Genomic DNA, 21268 nt, shown 5'->3' with positions numbered 1-21268 from the left:
TAGCATTTACGTCCGATGCAGATTGACTTAAATACACACAGGCCATAATATCAACCTGCTTGTTACCTTCTGAATCACTTATGCAAATATAAAGAGTAATTCCCAAAGCTTGCAATATACTCCTCAGATTCATATATCTGAATAGCCAGAGCTTTCCCCCTTCCTTCTTACATTTTTCTTACATTTACTGTATTTCAATGGATACTAACTGCAAATAACTGAGTGGATCCAGCGTTCTATGTTTATCTCTTACCCTCCTTGTTTGTCATCTTCCCCTCTGGACATGGGATGCAATCATAGCAGCAAAATGGCTCCCCTTCCTTCACTTTCTTGTAAGAACCAGGTTTGCAACTCTCAGTACATACAGAAAGAGGCTGAGCCTAATCCATAAATGAAAGAGCAGAATGATAATGAAGAGAACAGTGACTGGTGAATCCTTCAGGTTCAGGGTCCACTTGTTTGGGGAGAGATAGAAAATACCTAGTATGATATACTATATATAGATAAAGCAGTTTTAGGGCTACACCCATTCCCAGTTTCAGCAGCCACTACCATAGGAGGATGGTCACGTTTAGGAATGTTTGATAAATTCAGTCTTTGTGAATCCCAGTACAATATGTTTGATCAGCATCTAGTGGACCAATGCATATGTTTTTAGCTTTCTCAAAAATTGCAGCACAGTTAAAATAGATTAAAACAGGGATTTAAATATGCATTCTGAATATTTATCTTAATTCATATTAAAATGTTTTTTATTTTAAAAAATCAGATTTTTGAGGAAATGGACCTATGGCTTAAAATATGCATATGTGACAAAAACTGGCAAGAGAAATTACTTCCATGGGTAGTATACAAATGTAGTTAATAACTGAAATAACAACAATACAATTAAAACCAGAAAGAGTGGCTGGTGCGGAGGGCTGTCAAATATCAGTCATTCTGGCAATGCTTTCACTGTTGCTTATTGGAAGGGAGAGTGGGATATGATGGAAAAGTTGCCCCAACCAACACATACCCTTTGCCAGTGCACTTACAGTGCATTGACCTTTCTGCTGTATTTCCCCTCCTCCTATTCCACCCAGTAATGCAGTTGCATTGCTGTTGGGAGGCCAGGTATGCTGTGTCACCCTTCCCTGAAAACCACTCCTGTAAGAATGATATATTCCGTATCTCCTGCTCAAGCCCCTTCACCACTTCTCTTTTTTTCTCCTCTTCTATTGCTGCTCTAAAAACAACCTGATCATGTCTGCTCTCAGTTGGTCTTTTTATTCTTCACCCCTTTATTGCACATCAACCTGGATAGAATTCATAAATAGTAATCTTCTTTCAATCAAAAATCTTTTTTGTTGGTATTCATCATTGCCACAATGAAAGCAGTTTTCACCATAAGGAGAGATCATCTGTCCTCAATCAATCCCAGAAAACCTTTGAAGTAGCTGACAGTTGGGCTGTACCTGGTTAAATAAGTTGGGCCACTTTATGACATCCTCATCAATAGTAAATGCTTGATCTGGAGAACCCTGTGCATCCATCCTTCCAACTCTCACTCTCTGAAAGGATTGATTGGATTATATAACATAGTTGATAATATCCAAGCCAAATAGCACCTCCCCATTTTGGTTAAAGGAAATCTCATCCTCTGCAGTGTTGTTAAATGAGACACTTCTCAGAAATTGATGGAGCTAGATTGGAAAAAGAAAATCAGTAGTTTAAGAAAAAAAGGTAGAGACGGTGAAACTTGTTTCCAGGAAAGTGTTTTGATACATATGAAAACTCTTAAACCTCATCAAATGGTGAGTGCAGATCGCAGTGCCAATGGAGCATGGTAATTATGTCAGTTGGGAGTAGAGTCATAGCCCAAAATGGACAAAATCAACTGATTTTCTCACACAACATCTTTTCCTGTTCTCTCTCTTTTTTTTAAAATACATTTTTATTAAAGTTATACACAAAACAGACATTATATATATATATATATATATATATATATATATATATATATACACATATATATACAGAAAAGATTACAAAAAAGGGGTCACTACAACAGAGATATACAAGCCAACTCCTTCTCGGGAGTGATGTGGGAACACTTTCTCTGAGGAAGGATTTGGAGGATGGGGGCTGCTAAGGGAATGGGGCAGGCGCCTTCAGCCATTATTGTCTCCTGGTTGTTATTAGTTTGGCATCTCAGCTGGCTTTGTGGGATCTTCCATACAAACACTTTGTCATGAAAAACAGGATGCTTTCTGCATGAACGATCCCATGATCATATTCTTTTTTTCTCCGGAAAGTGCCACCTTTATACAACCAGAATTTGCAGGCATCACAATATGCCACAAATCAATCAGACTACTGTAACTATAATTCTCCCCCTCCTCCTTTGTGTGGGAAGTCATGATTCAGCATTGGTTTTCTCATCCTTTTTCTAAAACTAAGCTGCAAAGAGCAGGCTAGAAGCATGGAGGAAGACCAGATGTCGGGAGAAAGTGACAAACAATGTGTTCTGCTCTGCCACTTGAGGATCTTCAACACCTTACCTTCCAGAACTTGTGGTTCTGATTCTTCTGCCTCATTTGGTGCCCCATTGCTCTCTGTTCATGCTTGACTGAAGACATCTCATGTAAAGCATGGGCCACAGCGTAAACAGCATTGTAAATACAGTAACTATGGCCTGTCATGCGCTTTTCAAAAAAAATCTGCAGGAAGGCTCTCCAGCTTCTCCTCCCCAGTGCAAGCATTCCCTTCCACTTTGCCAGCCATGTAATCTGGGAATTTACAGCCAAAGGCCTGTTCCCAGAAGTGCTTGATAAAACCATCTCCATCTGTAATGAATGGATTTCTGCTCTTAACATATAGATTAAATCCTTCTGGGTCATTCAAGTGAATTGCGAAAGAAATAGAGCCATGGAACATTTCTGAATTCCAATTCCGCTGAAATGCAAATGAAGTGAATTCAATCTGGGCTGTTGTTATCCATACTTTGCCATTCATGTTCAGTGTCATCTGCTCATGTTCTGATAGAAAGGGAAGCCATCTAAACAAAACCATGGAATAAGATTCTCCATAGACCACCACTACATTAGCTTTACTGCCCATAATGGTATCATGTATTTTTGCTCCCTGTTGTACCATGCCATAACTTTCACTGTCATAACTATATTTGGGGAATCTTTCTAGAAAGGCAAAGCAAACACCACTCTTTGTAAACATTGGAAGCACAGTTTGCACAAATCTTTCTCCATTGTCATTATCAACCACAATGACCCCAATCCATGTCCACCTGAAATGTAGAAGCAAAGAGAGAATTCCTGCAAACTGGTGGTGTTCCTGGGGGGCCACCTGGTAGAAGAAAAGTCCTGAGGTCTTATCATTCACCACTGGAACAGGGCCATATGTGAGCTAAAGAGAGATTGGAGAAAATGTGAAAGCTATTATAAATTATACAACAGATTAAACTAGTTATAGTCATTCACATATGTTACTATAGGGATTTTTAGAAGAACCCTGAAAGGCTTTTGAACTTTACAATTGCATGGAAAACAGGCTCTGGAATTTGGGATTGGGTGAGGATGTACACTCTTGCATTTATTTATTTCAGGATCTTGGAGAAAGACTATAATAATAATAATAATAATAATAATAATAATAATAATAATAATAATTTATTATTATTATTATTATTATTATTATTATTATTATTATTAATTATTTGTACCCCGCCCATCTGGCTGGGTTTCCCCAGCCACTCTGGGCGGCTTCCAACAGAGATGAAAATACACTAAAATGTCACATATTAAAAACTTCCCTGCCTTCAGATGTCTTCTGAATGTCAGGTAGTTGTTTATCGCTTTGACATCTGATGGGAGGGCATTCCACAGGGCGGGCGCCACTACCGAGAAGGCCCTCTGCCTGGTTCCCTGTAACTTAGCCTCTCGCAGTGAGGGAACCGCCGAAGGCCCTCGGAGCTGGACCTCAGTGTCCGGGCAGAACGATGGGGGAGGAGACGCTCCTTCAGATATACTGGACCGAGGCCATTTAGGGCTTTAAAGGTCAGCACCAACACTTTGAATTGTGCTTGGAAACGTACTGGGAGCCAATGTAGGTCTTTCAAGACCGGTGTTATATGGTCTCGGCGGCCGCTCCCAGTCACCAGTCTAGCTGCTGCATTCTGGATTAGTTGTAGTTTCCGGGTCACCTTCAAAGGTAGCCCCACGTAGAGCGCATTGCAGTAGTCCAAGCGGGAGATAACCAGAGCATGTACCACTCTGGCGAGACAGTCTGCAGGCAGATAGGGTCTCAGCCTACGTACCAGATGGAGCTGGTAAACAGCTGCCGTGGATACAGATTTGACCTGTGCCTCCATGGACAGCTGTGAGTCCAAAATGACTCCCAGGCTGCGCACCTGGTCCTTCAGGGGCACAGTTACCCCATTCAGGACCAGGGAATCCTCCACACCTGCCCGCCTCCTGTCCCCCAAAAACAGTACTTCTGTCTTGTCAGGATTCAACCTCAATCTGTTAGCCACCATCCATCCTCCAACCGCTTCCAGACACTCACACAGGACCTTCACCGCCCTCACTGGTTCTGATTTAAAAGAGAGGTAGAGCTGGGTATCATCTGCATACTGATGAACACCCAGCCCAAACCTCCTGATGATCCCTCCCAGCGGCTGCATGTAGATGTTGAAAAGCATGGGGGAGAGGACAGAACCCTGAGGCACCCCACAAGTGAGAGCCCAGAGGTCTGAACACTCATCCCCCACCACCACTTTCTGAACACGGCCCAGGAGGAAGGAGCGGAACCACTGTATGACAGTGCCCCCAGCTCCCAGCCCCTCAAGACGCTCCAGAAGGATGTCATGGTCGATGGTATCAAACGCCGCTGAGAGATCCAGCAGAACTAGGAAACAGCTATCACCTTTGTCCCTAGCCCGCCGGAGATCATCAACCAGTGCGACCAAGGCAGTTTCAGTCCCATGATGAGGCCTGAATCCCGACTGGAAGGGATCCAAATGGTCCGCTTCTTCCAGGCGTGCCTGGAGTTGTTCAGCAACCACTCGCTCAATCACCTTGCCCAAGAATGGAAGGTTTGAGACTGGGCGATAATTGGCCATCGTGGCCGCATCTAAAGATGGTTTTTTAAGAAGCGGTTTAATAACCGCCTCTTTCAGCGGGTCTGGGAAGGCTCCCTCACGGAGGGAAGCATTCACCACCCCACGAAGCCCATCGCCCAGTCCTTCCCGGCTAGCTTTTATAAGCCAGGATGGGCAAGGATCCAGGAGACAGGTGGTTGGCTTCACTCGTCCAAGCAGCCTGTCCACATCCTTGGAGGTAACAGATTGGAATTGATCCCACACAACTTGACCAGACAGGGCTCTAGCACTCTCCCGCCCCGGCCCTGCTCCCACGGTGGAGTCTACTTCTTCCCGAATCTGAGCGATTTTATCTGCAAAAAAATTTGCAAAATCATTGCAGGAGAACATGTGGCCCGTACTGGGCCCCGATGTTACAGGTGGTTCCGCTAAATTGTGAACCACCTGAAAGAGTCTCCTGCTGCTGTTTTCTGCAGATGCAATAGAGGCGGTGAAGAAAGTCTTCTTCGCCGTCGCTATCGCCACTTGGTAGGCTCGACGTTGAGCTCTAACCTGTGTCCGGTCAGATTCAGAATGAATTATCCGCCACCGGCGCTCTAGCCGTCTCAACGATTGTTTCATTGCCCTCAGATCCGTGGAAAACCACGGGGCTCTCCGGGCTCCATGCAATCGGAGAGGGCGCTTCGGAGCCAAACAGTCAATAGCCCTGGTTAACTCCACATTCCAGCGGGCTACCAGGGAATCGGCTGAAAGGCCATCAACATGGGATAAAGCATCCCCTACCACTCTCTGGAAACCATTTGGATCCATTAAGTGGCAGGGGCGGACCATCCGAATCGGTCCCACCTCCCTGCATAGGGGATGGGTTGCAGAGAAGTCCAGTTGCACCAGGAAGTGCATATTTTAAATGGGCTTGAGAGAATGGTCTAGGTCATCAGCTTTCAGAGAGCATTTGTTATCACATATGCCATGACATTATGCATGGTCTTCATGCGCTGAGCATCCTTTGTCTTTTGTACCTGGGGTCTGCCAGGGCCTTGCCATCTTAGGAGAGATGGGGACCCAAACTGAAGTATGTCAAGAAAATTGGTTTCTTCCAAGAGTCAGACATGAATCTCACTTATATTGCTAGAGCATTGTTTTCCAGTTATAATGTCTTCCCTCTTTCATGAATGAATTGTAATAAGGGTTTTTATTAGCCTGGGTATAAGAGAGACGGAGAGAAAGAATAATTGTTGATCTGATTATTTCTAATGTGTCTAATTCTCCTTCCAACACACAAAATAAAATCTGGAAAGAGCACGAAAGTATAAAAATAGCATTGGATTCTCATACTCCAAATGAAAACAGACAAGAGTTTCCTACCTGTGGAATTTTATGAATATGCAAAATAGTTGCCACATGAAGGGAGATTTCATAGTCAAGCCCACCAATGACAGCTGTCAGATTATTCTGGATGTCACATATATAATTGGGGACAAATTTCTCCAGGGTTGATAAAAGTAGCATTGTGGCATGATACGTCTTCTTTGCATTGTCATTACTGTCATAGATGTGGAAGCCCAAGGTGTGATTGGGTAAGATGTGAGGGTTTTCATTGATCTCCTTTATTGCAAATACCAAGGCCAGGATGTGCTGGTAAGCCTTAGGCACCACTCTAGAACAAGAATTGCAATCTGTGTCAAAATACTTCATACTGGTAAGCCCCTTATATTTTAACTCAGAAGTTAATCAGTTTGCATTCAGTGGGATTTACTCCAATAAAAGTGATTGTGTGTTAAGTGCTGCAACTTCTGGAGGCTCTGGAGAAGAATCCTCCAAGTAAAGCAATGTCGTCAATGATTAACTCTTATGACTGATTATGCATATGAGATGGATAATGTGGGTACTGCACTCTGAATTTAACAATATGCGGTTCAGTAGGGTTTATTCCCTGAGAAATGGGAATAAGTTAAAATGACCATAAATGGTCTGGGTTGTTTTTTTTAAAAAATGTTTTACTTAAAAAAAACCAACCAACTATTTAAAGGTGGTATTTCAGATACACAAAATAGATATTCCTTTCAATGAAGCATTATTTATTCGCCTGTGGAGAAATGGGAGATTATTTTCTTCATTATTACTTTAAAAACATTAATTTAAAAGCACACACCTCTCCATTTTCTGTCAGAAATGGATCATATCATTCAAAGGGAGCTGTTGCCAAATAAGTGTGCATATGTTTGCAGCCTCAGCGGGTGTTTTGAGGCTGATAATTCAAGTGACATGAGAAATATAACTAAAAACCCAAACAATAAATATGTTCTTACAGAAGCTCTTCAGGCAACGCGGGTGGCGGATCTTCAGTGAAGGTTGTTTGACTGGAGTAGAAACCACCATGAGTAACTATGCCACCAATAATAAAATCTCCTGACTGATGATATATGTGAACTGGATGGTGTGGATCCTGCACCCTGCATTTTGCCACATGGGAATTGCATATCTTGTTAGGAAACATTGCTAGCAGCAACACTACCAAATCCGCCATTCTTAGAACAAGAGGAAATCTTCCTTATGCACAAATATTTCCCTATTCTCTTCTGCAACACTCTCATTACTTTTACACTGTCTCTCTTGAGTCTAGGAGCATCCAATGTCAGACTAGTGGATACCATACCTTTTAAATGGTACTGGGTATGCTTATATCATCTTCCACAGGTTTTGCTGTGAGTTTTGCCAGTGTTCACTTCAACTCCATAGGGGCTTTGGGAAGCAGCAGAATTAATTACAGTACTTTTGATCATGAAACAGGAAGATAATTATTAAGTCAGAATGGGAGATTCCCTGTAGAACTGCTGCTACATTTCCAGTAATATCATTTTGAATTCTCTTCTTTTAGATAATGTGGTAACAAGGGTGTAGTAGTGAATTCTGATGTTAGGCACTGATTTTAACAGCTGCTGTAGCCAAAAGGGACTCCCTAATGGAGAGTGGTATACATATAATGTTCAAATTAGGCTGTGGAGACCTGGGTTCACATCACCAATAAGCCATAAGGCATTACTAAAATACTGTTCATAATAGTTGTCTGGGACTAAGGTCCACTGAATCCGGTGGCTCTTATCTCATCATAGTTTTACAAATTTCAACATGTAAAGCATAATTATTATTTTTTAAAAGATATTTAGTGAGCTAAAATGTGACCTTAAGGTTTTATTTAAAAATACAAACTAGTTGTTATTTTTTAAAAAACGTTACCCCACAAACTGCTAGTATAAAGGAGAAATACAATCAAAGGAAATGACACATTCATTGCTTGATTGTTATCCTTATGTTTTGAAATCCACTTTGCTGCTCCCTCACAAGGAACAGTAAAAGCTGAAAGGCTCATTATATTCTCATTATCAGAGAGACTCTGCTGTTACATCTGTACTGTAGCAGATTATGATATCATTTGTGTTCTGAAACACACCCACCAGAGCTGACCTCTGTTCGTTCCTAAACCTATTCCCCATGACAAAGGATATCTGGGGATGGGATGATCAAGACTAAGAAATGAAAATCAGAAATAATAAGAGGACAAGTGTGGATCAGCAACAAAATATTGTAGGGCTTAAATTGTGAAACACTATCAACAGGATCAAGTGTGACTGTCCCAATAAAATCAAGAGACACATGACCATGAATACACAAGGTTCAAGTGAAGTTTTGAGTGTGTTTTTAAAATATAATGTACATACTGTAAACCTAAGGGCAAGGACTTTCTGACTTCTGATCTTTGCTAGCTACTCTGGGAAACTTGTTGATGAAAAAGGAAGCTTAAAATGCTCCAGTTACTAAACACACATGATTATTCCACTAGAACTACTGCTTCATATATTTAAAATGAGAAATAAAGCTAGGGCTCAACAACTTTGTCTGGATTTTCAATTTTGGGAATATGGCAACCCTAATAAAGCAGTGAGTTTTCTCTCACACATGCATCTGTGCAACTATCAATATATTCAAAGGGCAGGGCCTTCATCCTTCATATTTATGGTGGTAGTGGTTAGAAGTTGAATCAGCAGTGTAAATAAAAGCTGGTAATAAAGTGAGGTGTTTTCCCCTCATAGCATACAGCAAAACACATATATTTAATTCTTCATTTTGTTAATGCTTATTATCTGTTCCCTATTATTTAGCTCAGGCCTCAACAAAATAATAAAACATTTGGGGGAAAAGATGCAACCTAATAGACCAGCACTGGAAGCTAAGATAGAGAAGATCTCCACAGCTACTGTATATTTCCCCTTGGTACTCAGGTAGGATGGAACAAAGGACAACCAAACACTGCAAAATACCAACATGCTGAAAGTGATAAACTTTGCTTCATTGAAAATGTCTGGCAATTTCCTGGCAAGGAAAGCCACTGTGAAACTAATTATTGCTAGAAGGCCCATGTAACTAAGGACACAGTAAAACATAATCACAGTCCCCACATTACATTCTAGTAGAATTTCCTCAGGCATTGAGTGCTTGTCAACATCTGGGAATGGGGGAGAGATTGTCAACCACAGTGTACAGATGCCTGCTTGAATAAGGGAGCAGGAAATGACAATGGAGTTGGCCAGCCTTCTCCCCACCCACATTCTCATCCTGGATCCTGGTTTTGTGGCCGTGAAAGCCAGAATCACAGTGACAGTTTTTGCCAGTACACAGGAAACAGCCACTGAAAAGATGATGCCAAAAGCAGCTTGTTGCAGCAGACATGTCATCTTTTTTGGTTGGCCAATGAACAGTAAAGCACAAAGAAAGCATAGCAAGAGGGTGGCAAGGAGAGTATAGGTGATATTCTGGTTGTTGGCTTTGACAATGGGAGTCTTATGGTTCTTCAGAAATGTTCCCAGTACCAGAGTTGTGATGAAAGCAAAAGAAAGAGCAACTATAGCTAAACTGATGCCTAAAGGTTCTTCATACGACAAGAAGCTGATGCTTTTGGGAATGCATATATTTCGTTCCTTGCTTGGATAGTTTTCATCTGAGCATTTAGTACAGTCATTCATATCTGGGAAAAGAAAAGTATGAACCTTAGCTCACATCTATGCTATCAGTCTCAGAAACATTTCATGCCTTTCCCTCAAACTCAGAAAAAGAAATGGATCTATTCAAATTGGAAAATACTTTGAATTGTTGTGGGGACTTGTTTAATTGCTTTGGAGCTATGTGGTGCTATAATATGATTTTGGGCTATAATGGCAAGGATGTGGTAAGCCAGGTGAGGTATGAAAAAGCATCCCATGACTGTGGTGAATAAAAATTGACCATATTCTCAGTTTTGTGAGAAAGAGGAGAGAGAAACCTGCCCTTAGATTTCAGAATAAGGAAGCAGTAGAAGAAGATAGATGGTATTACCATGAATCTGAAAAACAAGTAGAAAAGCTGAATAGTGTGCAAATACCTTGATTCTATGAAAATGCTTTGTAACCAATCAGCATGTAACATGATATATCCTCCTGATGGCTTGATCTAAGCATCATGCATAAAAATATTTCCTGGGCACCCATGAGATATATAGGCTTTGGAATCCATTCCCCAGTACCATATTACTGCATTCTGAATACAATACCCCCCCCGGTGTGATTATTGGCTCTGGTCAGCCTAGCACCAGACTCTTATCAATAACAGCCCCTTTGAAAGTAGCTTGTTAGCCATGGCTACATTTAGACGCCATCATGTATGAGGAAACTAAGTGCAATTGACTGTGCAATCATCTATGTCTCTTACCTTCCTGGTTTGAAATCTTGCCCTCTGGACATAGGATGCAATCATAACAGCAAAATGGCTTCCCTTCTTTCACTTTCTTGCTAGATCCTGGTTGGCAACTTTCAGTGCAGGCCGAAAGAGGAGAGGCCTAATTCATAAACAGAATAAGCAGAATGATAAACAGAAAATAAGGTGTTTGGAATCCCTCAGGTGCTGGACCCAGCTTTGTGTTACTAAAGTGACACAGCATTTCAGTAGGGTATGAATTGGCTCCCTTGAGGGCACTGGACACTGTAGAAGTAATTGCCAACCCTAGTCTCAATAGCTACTATCTGAGGTGGAGGAAGTCATTTGGGGACATTTGATGAATTCAGTCCCTAGATATTCTAATAAAAAACGTCCTGATCCATACCATCAGAATATGAAGTTAACTATCCAACACATTGTGTTTCTTTGATCAAAATATGTAATTAAATATGTATTCTGAGGGGAAAATATGCATATTAAGTAAACATGTTCATCGAACCAGTTTTGTTTTTTAAAAGGAACGGAACTGAGCTATTCATAAAAATATGCATCAATAACAGTGGGAAGATAGTTGTACAGACAATATACAAAAGTAATATGTAAATAAATAAGGAGAATGGCAGTAAATACTATGACTTCTGCACCAAGCTCTTGACCTCATCCCTGTCCTTCACTATCGCCACCTTCACTACCACGCTTCCCTTTTTCTCTTCTACAACTCCCATATCAACTTTAGTTGTCTCCTCTATACTTCCTGTTGTCAACTCTCAGTTTCTCCCTCTGGCCTCATTTCATCCACTGTTGCCTTCTTGTCATGATATACTGTATCAGGACACCGAGGAAGGGGAAGAGGATCCTGGCAAGGAGTGTTAGCCACAACTGCTACAAATTGCTGATTGGGCAGGAGAGGTTGAGGACTTAGGAGGTACTCACAGGACAGTAGTAGGGGATGTTCAAGGGGCAGCTGACAGTCCATGGGAGCCAGGGGGAAAAGGACACATCATTAGAACCAGAGATACTTCCATCTCTATGGACACAGCGGGCTGTGAGGCGTCAGGAACAGTGGGAAACACACTCTAGAAGACTGAGGCAGGCAAGGGAACACAGCCCAGCTCACTAACTGACCAGGTGGACACCATGATGCTTGTTCTGGGAGGAGGTTTGTGGGCACTCAGATGACTCTAGGCTTTCCTATCCTGGTTCTCTTGCCGAGGTGGGAACCTGGATTTACTGTTTGACTCTGGACTTTGCTTGTTGTATTGGACTGGGACCAGTATTTGATGTTTTGGACTATCTAGCATTCCTCTGGGGACTGTTTGCACCTGTGCGATGTACTTCCAGTTATGTGGACACTCCTCACCCATTCACCCATGTCCTTTTCCCTCCCCCTTTGAGTCACATTTTATCCTATCTTCATTTTTTATCCTTTGTTGGTACACACTATATCCTCCTTGGTCCACTTGCATTTCACAAGTGTTCATCGTTGTCAAATGAAATCAGTTTTAAATTTCAGGATAGAACATCAGGGCTCCTTTATTATTAGACCTTTTGCTAAATGCCTGTGACTTGGATTCTACCTGGTTAAACCAGCTGTGCCAAGTTATTACTTCTTTCTCAATGGTGAATGCTTGATCTGAAGGCGCTCCAGGATCTATCCTTCCGACTCTGACTCTATTAAGGGATTGATTGGGGAATATAATCCAATTGATAATATCCAAGCTAGATGCTACCTTCCCATTCTTGTTGAAGGATACCACATCTCCTGCAGTGTTATTAAATGAGATACGTCTCAGAATGTGGTGGAGCTAAACTGAAAACAGAAAAGACAAGTATTTAGAAAAGGCTGCACTCTAATACAGGGCTGAGCAATCCTTTTTCCTCTGAGGCCAGAAGCTACAGTGAGTGGAGTCAGGGACAAGCATGTAGAGAGCCAACCCATTTTCTCCCACATAAATGTTTTTCTCTCATTCTTTCTGTCAGGCCTCTCTCTCCGTTACATCCCTCAGGCAGAACAGTGGCGTGTGACCCCCTGCTCTGAGGGAAAAATTGCAGGCTGTCAAGGGTGTTTCACAGCCAAAGGAATGCACATGACAGATAATTATTTATTGTCAAGAATATCACATTTGCTTCTACTCCTCTGGATGCCTATACATATATAGCAGCTACACAGCTACACAGCTATTTGCAGGTTTGCTGTAACAATTGGAATAGCAAGAATGCTGCTCATCTCTGTTGACTGTTTTCACTGCATCCTGACTGTTAGTCAAATGGTGTCTCAATGGGCCATAAAACATCTCCAAAGAAATGCTTTATCATGTACGGGGGGTTTCTGCTCAAACAAGGAGACAGCCATCATTGCTCTTTCCTCAGAGAAACAAAGACACAGCCATCATCTGTCCACAAAATTATAGATTCAGTTCCTCCTCATATTCCATATGCCTGAACCCTGAGAGGAAAGAGCAAGCTGACAGTATTTTGGAAACCCATACATTGTGAAGGAATAAAAGTGCTCTTCCATGTTGAGGATGTTCAACCCGTTACCTGCCAAAACAGTTGATTCTGATTCTTCACTCTCCCTCCATATGCCATTCCTATGTGTCTGGCTCTGGATGTGGACATAGCATGTAAAGCATGGGCGATGGCATAGACAGCACTGTGGATAGTGTAACTGTGCCCTGTCATACTCATTTCAAAAAATGATCCTGGAAGGTTCTCCAGCTTCTCTTCTCCTGTGCAAATGTTCCCCTCCACCTGGTCTGCAGTGATATCTGGGAACACACAATCAAAAGCCTGTTGCCAGAAGTCCCTGATAAAACCATCCCCATCTGTGTTGGAAGGGTTTCTGTGCTCAACATACTGATGAAATCCTGGTGGGTCACTGAAGTGAATTTCAAAGGCTATAGCACCATTGAATAGTCCCGAATCCCAGTTTCTTTGATAGACAAATGAATTGAATTCAATCTCAGCTGTTGTTATCCAAACTTTACTTTTTACATTATTTGTCATATCGTGTTCTGATAGGTATGGAAGCCATTTTAAAAATGCCATGGAGTAAGATTCTCCATAATTCACCACTACATTAGCCTTGCTGCTCATTATTTTATCATGTATTTTTGCCCCCTGTTGTAGCATATCTTTAATTTCAGAGATGAAACTAAAATTGGGAATTCTTTCTATGAAGGCAAAACAGATGCCATTTTGAGAAAACAATTGAAGTACTGTATGCACAAATCTTTCCCCATTGTCATTGTCCACTGCAATGACCCCAATCCATGTCCACTTGAAATGCAGAAGCAAAGAGATAATTCCCTCATATTGAAGGTCTTCCTGGGCTGTCAACTGGTAGAAGGAAAGACCTGGGGTTTTATCATTCATCACTGGAGCAGAGCCATAAATGAGCTAAAGAGGGAATGGAGGAAGGGACGAGACAAATATAGAGTTATTTCAAACTATTTATGTACATTATATGATGAATTCTGTTGGCTGCATGCTGTCTTTCATTTATACAAAATAGACACATTCAAATGAGCTGAAAACTGGGATAATTTCCCATTCCTGCTTGTTAAACATTTGATCTGATGAGTGGGGACAGGCACTGTGTCTATTATTTATTTATTTATTTTTAAAGATTTGTGTGTGTGTGTCATTGCTGACTTTGGTAGGTCTTGTAGGTTGAATAAAATTGATGGGAGGGGCACATCAGGCCCCAATAAGAGGATTAGCTACCTGTGCATTAGATATTATTTAGCTATGTCAGAACTGTAAGTTCCGAATTTATTTTTCTAGAGCCTTTTTCCCCTTATTCATGATGCACAGACCCCAGACCAGAGCAAAACTGAGATTTCTGCCTCCTTTTTACATGATTCCTCGCACTTCTTTTATGAAACCACATTTCAATTGTGTACCAGCTGTTCACTACTATTACTCCTTTCCAGCAAAGCTTGATTGTTTCTGCTACTTAACATAACTTCATTATGTGTTTAATCTTCCCCAAACCCATTACTTTTTTTTGGGGGGGGGGTGGAGAAGGATTTTAGTGTCAGTTACCTGTGTTTGAATCTTGAAAGCTTCCCCCCTCCCACTGAATGCACATTCCTTCTTCACTAAGTAGAAAATGCTGCATACCCAAACATAGCTGGTCCATTATCCCACCAGTGGACCTTGGGATATCAGTCTCCTGGAAAGGGGAGGGGGTTGAAATAGAGAATGAATCATTCTCCCCTCCCATGCAAATTTACTGCAAAGCAATGTTGTCATTAAAGTGCATAGTAGAAATGAAGGGGTGGATACTTAGATTGCAAAGAGGTATTGCCCATAAGTGCCATACCTGTGGAATCTTATAGATATCCAAAATGGTTGCCACATAAAAGGAGATTTCAGAGTCGAGTCCCCCAATAACCCCTGTCAGATTATTTTCAATATCACATACATAGTTGGGGACACATTTCTCCAGCTTGGATAAAAGTATCAGTGTGGCAAGATACGTCTTTCTTGCATTAGTATAGCTGTCATAGATGTGGAAGCCCAAGGTGATATTGGGTAAAATGTGGGAGCATCCATTGATCTCCTTGACTGCAAATGTCAATGCCAGGATGTGCTGGTAAGCCTTCGGCACCACCCTAGAATGAGAGTTGCAGATTGTTTCAGAAGCATCTTCAACACTTGGAACATTTAAATATGTACTCAGAAGTTAATCATATTGAATTCAGTTAAGTCTACTACTGCGCTACTAGACTGCTAGTATGCTAAAAATTCTACAAGGAAGGCTCAAGTAGTATGTGGACCGAGATCTCCCAGAAGTGCAAGCTGGATTTCGAAGAGGCAGAGGACCCAGAGACCAAATTGCAAACATGCGCTGGATTATGGAGAAAGCTAGAGTTCCAGAAAGACATGTACTTCTGCTTCATTGACTACGCAAAAGCCTTTGACTGTGTTGACCACAGCAAACTATGGCAAGTTCTTAAAGAAATGGGAGTGCCTGAACACCTCAACTGTCTCATGAGAAATCTCTATGTGGGACAAGAAGCTACAGTTAGAACTGGATATGGAACAACTGATTGGTTCAACATTGGGAAAGGAGTACGGCAAGACTGTATATTGTCTCCCTGCTTATTCAACTTATATGCAGAATTCATCATGCGAAACGCTGGGCTGGATGAATCCCTAGCTGGAATTAAGATTGCCAGAAGAAATATCAACAACCTCAGATATGCAGATGACACAACCTTGATGGCAGAAAGTGAGGAGGAATTAAAAAACCTTTTATTGAGGGTGAAAGAGGAGAGCGCAAAATATGGTCTGAAGCTCAACATCAAAAAAACGAAGATCATGGCCACTGGTCCCATCACCTCCTGGGAAATAGAAGGGGAAGAAATGGAGGCAGTGAGAGATTTTACTTTCTTGGGCTCCATGATCACTGCAGATGGTGACAGCAGTCACGAAATTTAAAGACGCCTGCTCCTTGGGAGAAAGGCGATGGCAAACCTAGACAGCATCTTAAAAAGCAGAGACATCACCTTGCCAACAAAGGTCTGTATAGTAAAAGCTATGGTTTTCCCAGTAGTGATGTATGGAAGTGAAAGCTGGACCATAAAGAAGGCTGATCGCCGAAGAATTTATGCTTTTGAATTATGGTGCTGGAGGAGACTCTTGAGAGTCCCATGGACTGCAAGAAGATCAAACCTATCCATTCTGAAGGAAATCAGCCCTGAGTGCTCACTGGAAGGTCAGATCCTGAAGCTGAGACTCCAATACTTTGGCCACCTCATGAGAAGAGAAGACTCCCTGGAAAAGACCCTGATGTTGGGAAAGATGGAGGGCACAAGGAGAAGGGGACGACAGAGGATGAGATGGTTGGATAGTGTTCTCGAAGCTACCAGCATGAGTTTGACTGAACTGCAGGAGGCAGTGGAAGACAGAAGTGCCTGGCGTGCTCTGGTCCATGGGGTCATGAAGAATCCGACACGACTAAACGACTAAACAACAACAACAACAACAACAACAACAACTAGACTGCTATACATCCCTACCAAGAAGTAAACTATTTCTTTTTTTCACAGCTGATTCATGTGAGTTTCCAGATCAGTATGTTATATTTAAACTGAGTTGACATTTGCAGCATCAGCCATTGTTCTGAAGCTGCTGCTCTGGGATTGATCATGAGAGACTGTGTTCTTACACAAGTTCTTCAGGCAGTACTGGTGAAGGTTCCTCCATGAATGTTGCTGAAGTGGATAAGAAGCCACCATGGGAAACAATGCCACCGATGATGAAATCTCCTGGCTGATGATAGATGTGAAGTGGACGATGAGGACCTTGGAGCCTGCATTTTGCTATGTGAGCCTCACATATGTAAGGAAATAGTTCCAGCAGAAAGATTACTAAAACAACCATCCTTACTACAATACAATCTTCATTCCTCACAGAAACCACTATTTTCCTGGCAATACTATGAGCAGCATCTCCAAGATGAAAATTGTCTAATTTGAATGGTAATTTAGTTTCCTGACAGGTTGCAATTTGGGCATCTCAAACTCAGACATTTGGATACCAGACCCTATCTATTCTGATTAGATTTATAGTTTCTTTGACAGTTATCACTGAACATCCACAAGGATTTTTGAGAAGTAGCAGCTTTAATTATAGTCCTCTTAATAATCAAACAGGAAAGTAGTTATTCATTAAGTGCTAGGTATTCCCAGTGGAAATGCTGGAGAAAATGTGTTTGTCACATATTCAGAACCGTCACTTTTTAATTCCCTTGGATTAGATAATAATGGACCAATGGTGTAGTGGTGCATTTTGAAGTTAGGAGCTCATCATAACAAACCCTGTAGCCAACTGGGACTCCAAAATGTAGTGTGGTGTAGTTAGCATCTTGGAAATTGTTGGAGGAGACCTGGATCTATATCCCTGATCAGCCATGTGTCATGACTACAATCTATGCACAATACTTACTTGGGAGTAAGCTCTGTTGAATTCCAAGACCTTATCTATGATCGCAAAGTTGTACAAGACTCGTAAAACATAAAAAGGAGAAAATACCATTGAAGGAAAACAAAATGCCGTCTCTACTTTATTATCATCCCACATCTTTAAATTCCACTATAATATACTAATGACAAACAACAGTAAAACTTGGAAGCTTAGTTACTGCTTCTTCAACTTCCAAAAGCAAGGAGCATCTTGTGCCCTGGAAGATGATGACAAATCTGCTGTTGTACAGCACTGCAAGGGAGAGTAGAGTTTGAAATTACCCAAGACAAGGGAAACCAACAAACAAAGAAACCACAAGAAATAGTATATGACAATTTTTTTATTAAAAAAAATATTTAAAGATCCCTCTCCACACAATGCTCTTCTCTCCCTCACAAAGCCAACATTCTGATAATACTTCTTGCATTCTTGTTCAACCCACAGATTAATAAAAAGTGGACACTTCTAGACTGAGAGTAAAATGCACGTGCTTCGTAGGGTGAAGATCCTTCTTTTGACTTCCAGTACCTGTCTTCAAAATGAAGTCAGGAAACCTCAGTTTCAAATCCTTGCTATAGTAACTAATGCTGGGTTAGGTGGTCCACTCCATCACATACAACTCATCACACTCAAGTTGCATGAAGGGCTGCCTATAAGGATCACTTATGAGCATTATAGATTACCATTGGCTGTAAAACAAGCAAAATGAGATAACTGAACCTTTCAAAAAGTAGATTTTGTAAAGAAATAAATGGTGCTTATATAAGTATGTTGAAAATATCCTACATACTTATATCTGCCAAATATGGTAGACATCATTTTAAAATACAAATTAGCAGATACTTTGTTGTTCCCCACATTCAAAGGGTGTGTCAAAGTTTTCATTCACATGCCAGTGCAGGATTTCTAGTCAACAGTTTCCTCAATGCATTCTGGACATCCTTGTTCCTCAGGCTGTATATAATAGGATTGACCATTGGTGTTCCAACTATATAGAGCACAGAAAAGACTTTGCTTAAGTTGGGATACCAAGTTGTTGTAGGTACACCATACACCACCATCAGTGTCCCATAGAACACTGTAACCACAATGAGATGTGAGGAGCAGGTGGAAAAGGCTTTTTGTTTGCTTTTGGCAGATGGGATCTTGAGGATGGTGGAGATGATTTTACAGTATGACAGAATGGTAAGAAGGAATGGAGAGAAGGATACAAGAGAAGCAATAAGGAAAGAAAGGATTCTCACCAGTCGTGTGTCTCCACAGGCAAGTTTAACCACAGGTGCCAAATCACAGAAGAAATGATCAATCTTATTAGAGGCACAGAAAGGCAGCACAGAAACCATTGGCATGGTGACAAATAAGGAAATAAACCCACCAACCCATGACCCTATCGCTAGCTGAACGCACACTCTGAAGTTCATTAAGTTTCCATAATGCAGTGGTTGGCATATGGCTACATAGCGATCATAGGACATTGCTGCTAGAAGAAAACACTCGGTAACTGCCAGTGAGCCAAAGATGTAAAACTGGAGGAGACAAGCTGAGAAGGAAATGGCCTCATGGGCAGTCAGTAATGTTTTCAGCATCTTCGGAACCACACTAGTGGTGTACCATATTTCCAAGAAAGAGAGGTTTCCCAGGAAGAAGTACATGGGGGTATGAAGGCTGTGGTCAGTTAACACAACCGCTGTGATCATTATATTCCCCATTAATGTTACTATGTAGACCACAAGAAATATTACAAATGTAGGCATTCTTAGCTCATGAAGGTTCCCAAATCCCAGGAGAATAAATTCTGTGATCACTGTTTGATTAGGGCTTGCATTTCCACCTGAAAAACAGACACTCGGTTGATGAGGAAGAGGAAGACAAGCAGAGCAGGGTATCTGTTTAACAGAATCTGAATAATTTGACTCCCTATAATCAAATGCAATGTACAGTCATATTGAGCAATACGAAAACTTCTTTCCAGTTACCGGTAACTCTCTTCATAAGCCAATTGCACATTTAGTTATGTAGGAAACTCACCTCCATTGTTCTTCGGGTGAGTGGCAGCTGGGCTGCTTCCAAGAAGTATTTCCTAGTATAAATTTTGCACATTTGTACGTTCTGCAAAATTTAAATATTTGAATACGTAGAGCAGGGGTAGCCAACATGCTTTCTGCTGTTGTTCGATCACAACTCCCATCATCCTGACCACTGACCATCCTGGCAGAGGGTGATGGGAAAATAGCTACCCCTAATATAGAGGCTTGTAATCTTTGATTCCTCAAACTTTCCCAGAACCTTTGGACAAAATTCATAGACTCATAGAACTGTAGAGCTGGATAGTATCCCAAGGGCCATGTAGTCCAGCCCCTCACAATGCAGGAATCTCAACTAAAGCATCCATGACAGATGGTCACCCAACCTCTGCTTAAAAATCTCAAATGAAAGAAAGTCTACCACTTTCCGAGAGAGTCTGTTCCTGTATCAAACAGCTCTTGCCATTAGAAAGTTATTCCTTATATTTAGTCGGAATCTCATTTTTTGTGACTTGAAGCCATTGGTTCTGGTCCTACTCTGTGGAGCAGGAGAAAATGAGCTTCTCCACCTTCCATGCGGCAACCTTTGAGATATATGAGGATGGCTATCATATCTCCTCTCTGTCTCCTCTTTTCCAGGTTAAACATATCCAACTCCCTCAACCATTCCTCATAAGGCTTGGTTTCCAGACCCTTGATCTTCTTAGTTGCCCTCCTCTGCACATGTTCTAATTGTTATATTTCTAAAACCAAGTCTCTGGTGCTCTGTCATACAAAGGGAAACTAGACCTAAATGTGCAGGGAACCTGCTGCTCTCCTGATGTTGTGGATCCACTCACAGTGACCCCTTCCCAGGGAGCAAGAGCTAACCTTTGAAGGTGAACAAAGCAGGCAAGATTTCAGTGGCTCTACTTAGCATGACTAATGGAACAATCCTATGCACAGGAAGCTTGTGTGAAGCAAGCCCAGTGTAAACTGAACTGGCAAAAAGTACATCAGATCCAAACTCTGTTCAGGGGCAGGCTACTTCTGGCTGAGGCAGCCTAAATATGACAGGAGGGAAAGACGTCTTTAAAATGTGTTTTGAGTTATACCCCCCCATTTTGTTGGCTTAATGTACACCAGGTCTCCAGGACACATGACTGAGCTGAAAGGGTTTGAAATCCAACCTAAGTCTCCCTTCCCTCTATTCCCCCCCCCCATCTGTTTTAGAGCTTATGCCAATTTAAGATTCTCCAGGCTCAACTCAGATGACTGGATCCCAGCTCAGATAAGACAAGGATGGGGAGATAAGCTGGTGTAGTCTGGGTGTTCCGGGAACCACCCAGCTCAATCAGAGATCTGCTGGATCCTAACTCCACTCATGCTGGTGGATCTTGCTGTAGAATTGAGTCTGGATCCAACTCAAAGTTTGTCTTTTTAAAAT

At 41.6% G+C, this 21268-nt stretch overlaps 2 protein-coding genes across 3 annotated transcripts; both read right to left on the bottom strand.

Moving 5' to 3' along the window:
- Positions 1 to 241: 241 nt before the first annotated feature.
- On the bottom strand, positions 242 to 14233 carry LOC309327460 (vomeronasal type-2 receptor 26-like). 2 transcript variants are annotated; one of them, XM_081836754.1, is made up of 4 exons: positions 13385 to 14233; positions 12421 to 12648; positions 10838 to 10964; positions 8940 to 10118 (listed from the first exon to the last, which is right to left on the bottom strand). In XM_081836754.1, the coding sequence occupies exons 1-4, from the start codon at positions 14216 to 14218 to the stop codon at positions 9208 to 9210; spliced, it is 2100 nt and encodes a 699-aa protein (XP_081692880.1). In that variant the 5' UTR covers positions 14219 to 14233; the 3' UTR covers positions 8940 to 9207. The 2 variants fall into 2 exon arrangements, 1 of the variants encoding a protein (XP_081692880.1); XR_014150548.1 differs by lacking the exons at positions 8940 to 10118; positions 12421 to 12648; positions 13385 to 14233 and adding exons at positions 242 to 380; positions 11777 to 11866.
- A 4466-nt stretch (positions 14234 to 18699) lies between these two features.
- LOC309328458 (olfactory receptor 6F1-like) lies at positions 18700 to 19572 on the bottom strand (the record flags this gene model as incomplete). Its single annotated transcript, XM_081838457.1, has 1 exon — positions 18700 to 19572. One exon carries the CDS (start codon positions 19570 to 19572, stop codon positions 18700 to 18702), a length of 873 nt encoding a protein of 290 aa, XP_081694583.1.
- Between the last annotated feature and the right edge of the window lie 1696 nt (positions 19573 to 21268).

Source organism: Podarcis erhardii (genome assembly GCF_964252035.2).
Source record: "Podarcis erhardii genome assembly, chromosome: 13".
Taxonomy (NCBI): domain Eukaryota; kingdom Metazoa; phylum Chordata; class Lepidosauria; order Squamata; family Lacertidae; genus Podarcis; species Podarcis erhardii.
The sequence above is the reverse complement of the archived record's forward strand: the minus strand, read 5'-3'. Positions and strand labels throughout refer to the sequence as shown.

Bases quoted from the DNA above. Each gene is read 5' to 3' on its own strand.
- LOC309327460 (XM_081836754.1), bottom strand. From the start codon at position 14,218: ATGAATGATAAAACCCCAGGTCTTTCCTTCTACCAGTTGACAGCCCAG. The intron at 12,649-13,384 runs GTAACGGGTTGA...TTTTCAGTTTAG, and splicing joins AGAATCAACTGTTTTGGCAG to CTCCACCACATTCTGAGACG. The intron at 10,965-12,420 runs GTAGAATCCAAG...TTTATGAATTAG, and splicing joins GGCACAGCTGGTTTAACCAG to GCCTCTCCTCTTTCGGCCTG.